Source organism: Argentina silus, assembly GCF_951799395.1.
Source record: "Argentina silus genome assembly, chromosome: 4".
NCBI classification, from domain to species: domain Eukaryota; kingdom Metazoa; phylum Chordata; class Actinopteri; order Argentiniformes; family Argentinidae; genus Argentina; species Argentina silus.
In genome coordinates this window covers 18,519,080-18,522,835 of record NC_139658.1, presented here as the reverse complement: position 1 = coordinate 18,522,835, position 3,756 = coordinate 18,519,080, and the positions used below count along the sequence as shown (strand labels likewise).

Sequence of the window (3,756 nt, the reverse complement as noted above, 5' to 3'; positions counted from 1 at the left end):
GTCAGTGAGTGCACTGCAGTTCATACAAATCAAAGCAGTGACTCCATGCCTGACTTTTCAATAGAGTTAGCTTACAGACCTACCAATAACTATGGCCCCCAACTCTGATGAACAAGCCACTGAGAAACATGGAGTATCCAACCCAGTCAAAACCGCATCTCTAGCTACACAAAAGCCTTTCTGCTAATTGAAAGACATTTTTCCAGTCCCATCATATCATATCTGCGCAATTGAAGTAATCTGCTGATGTGGATGCTGCCTGAGGCTGATGTCTCTAATGGACAGGAGCAGCTGTGTCACATCCGGCCCAGAGGAGAGGCTCTCACACATGCAGAGACAGGTTCAACACGTCCATGTGTAAGGGGCGACAGAGGACAACTCTGGTCAGAACATACTGAATGGAGGGCCACAGCTGTGTAACCCTAAACACAAGATACACTGTTACGCAGGCCCTGCCAAGAAAGAAAAATGCAGTGTGTCCCACACTCCCAACATATATGAAGAGAGAGAGAGAGAGAGACAGAACAGCTATGTTGTACAACTACACTGGCAGAGACAGCTGAACATGCAAAGCCTGGAGGAGAGTCTGCATGGACCATTCTAGATTCTAGGAAGAGGCCAGCAAAATGCCAGCACTCACTTGATGCAGCTCTGTTGATTTAATGGTTATTTTGCAAGGCAACATGTCAAAAACAACACACACAATGGACCATTCTACGGCCATGTTGACCCCAAAACCATGACAGAAATGACAGTCGCATAGAGGATCATGTTCTGTTAAGTGCTTCCATGATACAACTTTACGATGCCACACGTCAAAATGAACAAAATGTGAAAGATTCTTTCAAATGTGGACCACTTCTCTCTCAAATTGCTCCATTCTCAAACACTGCCGTCCTCCACAGGAACCATTTTCCTCAATGTTGAGCTACAGCATTACTCAATGTATCATATCCTCCATTGGCAACACTAATGCACAGCTCAAGATTTAACTTGCATGAAAAGGTTGTCAATAGCAACTGATCCAGATTTCCATGGCATACAGTTATAATATAGTTATTATATAATTGAACACAAGGCAATGTGTTTGCTGAGCAAATATTCATGGACTGAGCTACCATCACTATGGCAAACGTTTGAAGAGTTTTGATGAGCAAAATGGATGATTAATTAGAGTGAGGTCTATTAGGCTAACCATAATGAATAGCCTATGGGTAATAAAAGTAATATCTTGGACGTTTTAACTACTCTTGAAGGGAGGAAATTATAAAATAGGCATCACATAAACTGCAATGGCACTCTTCATTTATCTCTGACAATAATTGTCAACTGTAAAAATGGTCGTAGGCCTAGACTACATGTGTTTGCCGCTCACCAAGTTGCAGTTAAACCGGTTAAGGTCATTATGCCCACAGAGTGGACACGACGTGGGCTGCGTGACAATCAACTGAGAGGTTACTAGTTAAGGGAACACAAACCTATCTTTGTTCACTCTTGAAAAAAACTGATTATTTGCACGGCTTTTCGTTCGCCTTGTGCGGAATACATTACGTGTGTAAATGTTGTTGAACCCCAGCGATTCGCCGCGAAAAGGTCACACACTCCCCTCGACCCCAACTGTTTCCCTGGCTTTGTGTCCTCCGAGGGAAAAAAAATGAGCTGTGCCTATAAACTTCGCATTTAAAAGGCAAGTGCGGTCGAGGGGGACCGATGCATGAGGGAAACAATAGCAGCTTTTTTGGACACACTTTTTCTCACTGCGATGAACAGCAGGGAATCCGGTAGAGTCCTCTTATAAAGGACCCGATAGAGCACAGCTGCCAGGGCTCAACTACAATTTTAGAAAACGTCAGTGTTTTCTCTTGGCCTAATTAGTCACTCAGGAGCCTAATGTTATGATATACTTTGTGGATGTAAACTAGGCTATAGCTGTATAGCCTAATGAGAGCCCAGAAATATGTCGTAGCCCTATGGGCACCCCAAAAAAGAGATATCACAGGCTCAGCGCTATGCATCTGCCTACCAAATGTTATATTATCATTATTGATTTATGCACTCCAAACGGACATTATAGCATGTCTGTCATGCGGTTAATGAAAGTCAAATCATTAAAACATGGCTGAGATTGGCAATGAGAAGTGGCCAATTTTGCCAGAAAACATTAACACTGATCTAGAATAAGTATAAGAATATTGTGCAGTAATTTGAGTGCAGACTGTGCTCATAGACGCACTAGACGCGCGGGAGATGTCAGCTGTGTGATTATAGACTATATAATGGTGTGGGCAAGAGGGTAGCATGCCTGTTACATAATATTAATAATAATCATAATAATCATAATCATAATAATAACAAGAAGAAGAAGAAGAGTAATAACGTAATAGCCTACTATATTGGCTGGAGTTAAGTTATTACTATGCTTATCTGTCATATAGAGTGACGAGGCACTTTACTGAATTATTGATTTATTAAGTTCACACTTAATCCATTCAGATATTTTGACAACCGCAGCCAGCAGCTGACTCTGCGTCATTTCTCATATTTAAACGGTTATATTAATTGGACTGTCAATTCTTACTTGAGTAAAAAAAGGGTTAGGGTTATTCAGATGGTTGTCGTCAAGTGTCAAAGACGTTACCAGCGTAGCTATCATTCTATAATTATGTAAAAGGCATGTCAATAATCATCATCACTACACATTTGACAGAGAGTTGCTTAATTTACTTGGCTAATAGTAAATCTCAACAGCTATGGGCAAAGTTGCATTACTCACGCTCCGAGGCCATAGTGATGACGGACTCCGTAGTGGCGTGATATTCGTCCTCCTCCATGAACTCATCCTGGGAGGACGCATCTCCCTGGAAGTCGTGATGGTCCAGGAGCTGCTGAAGCGGCGGTGCCTTGGGCAGCAGCTGGTTCACCACCTCCCGGCTAATATTAGGCGCCTGCTTGAGCCGTAGCTTGCTCAGGATCTGAGATTTGATGGTCTCCAGCCTCAGGACTTTACTCTGCTCTCGCCAAACGCATGCAGAACATTCGTGAGCGCCCGCTTCCTCGTCAAGGAGCGACAGCCCGACGTCCGTGGGCATCTCGCTCGTTGGTGGCAGAAATATGTTAGGCTCGTCACTCCCGGACAGTCCCAGACAAATTACAACCATCAAGCACAGCAAAAAGTTATACCTAGACATTATGGTGCTCTTGTCAGGCAATAACTTTCTGCTCGCTGTATGCCTTTCTCTACCCCTCTCTGAAATGTTTTGTCGCAACCTGTGTATCCTTACCTTACAAAGGTACCAGTGATGTGCAACTACTCCAATACAGTCGCCCTTCACAGTGGTGTAAAGTATTACAACAAAACTAAGAAAGTGCGTCCCAGTGGGTTTTCTCGGAATTTCACTTGATAGGCCTATTTCTCCATAACATAACCCGTGCTCATGTAAAGGTTGTTTTGGTTCTCTAAACAATTTAGTCCATAGGTGTGAATGTTCAGATGTGTCATTGAAAAGTGTGCAAGTGCGTCCAAAAAGGGCTCTTTATATATCTCCGCTCCTTGGTGTCGTAATCCGTCTCCATTGGCTAAGATAGCAACAAAAGGCTTTTAGGTCTGTCACCAAGTCAAGAGAGAGAGAGAGAGAGAGAGAGAGAGAGAGAGAGAGAGAGGGAGAGAGAGAGAGAGAGAGAGAGAGGGGGAGAGAGAGAGAGAGAGAGAGAGAGAGAGAGCGAGAGAGTGAGTGAGTGAGTGAGAGAGAGAGAGAG

The 3,756-nt window shown here is 43.5% G+C and overlaps 1 protein-coding gene across 1 annotated transcript in view; it reads right to left on the bottom strand.

Annotated features, from left to right (window-relative positions):
* LOC310803098 (growth/differentiation factor 11-like) overlaps positions 1-3,188 on the bottom strand; it is a gene marked incomplete at both ends in the record, with an annotated part of 16,297 nt that extends 13,109 nt beyond the window's left edge. The window contains one exon of the mRNA XM_083667736.1: positions 2,774-3,188. Coding sequence (XP_083523862.1) covers positions 2,774-3,188 — 415 coding nt within the window. The remainder of the gene's footprint in view (positions 1-2,773) is intronic.
* Between the last annotated feature and the right edge of the window lie 568 nt (positions 3,189-3,756).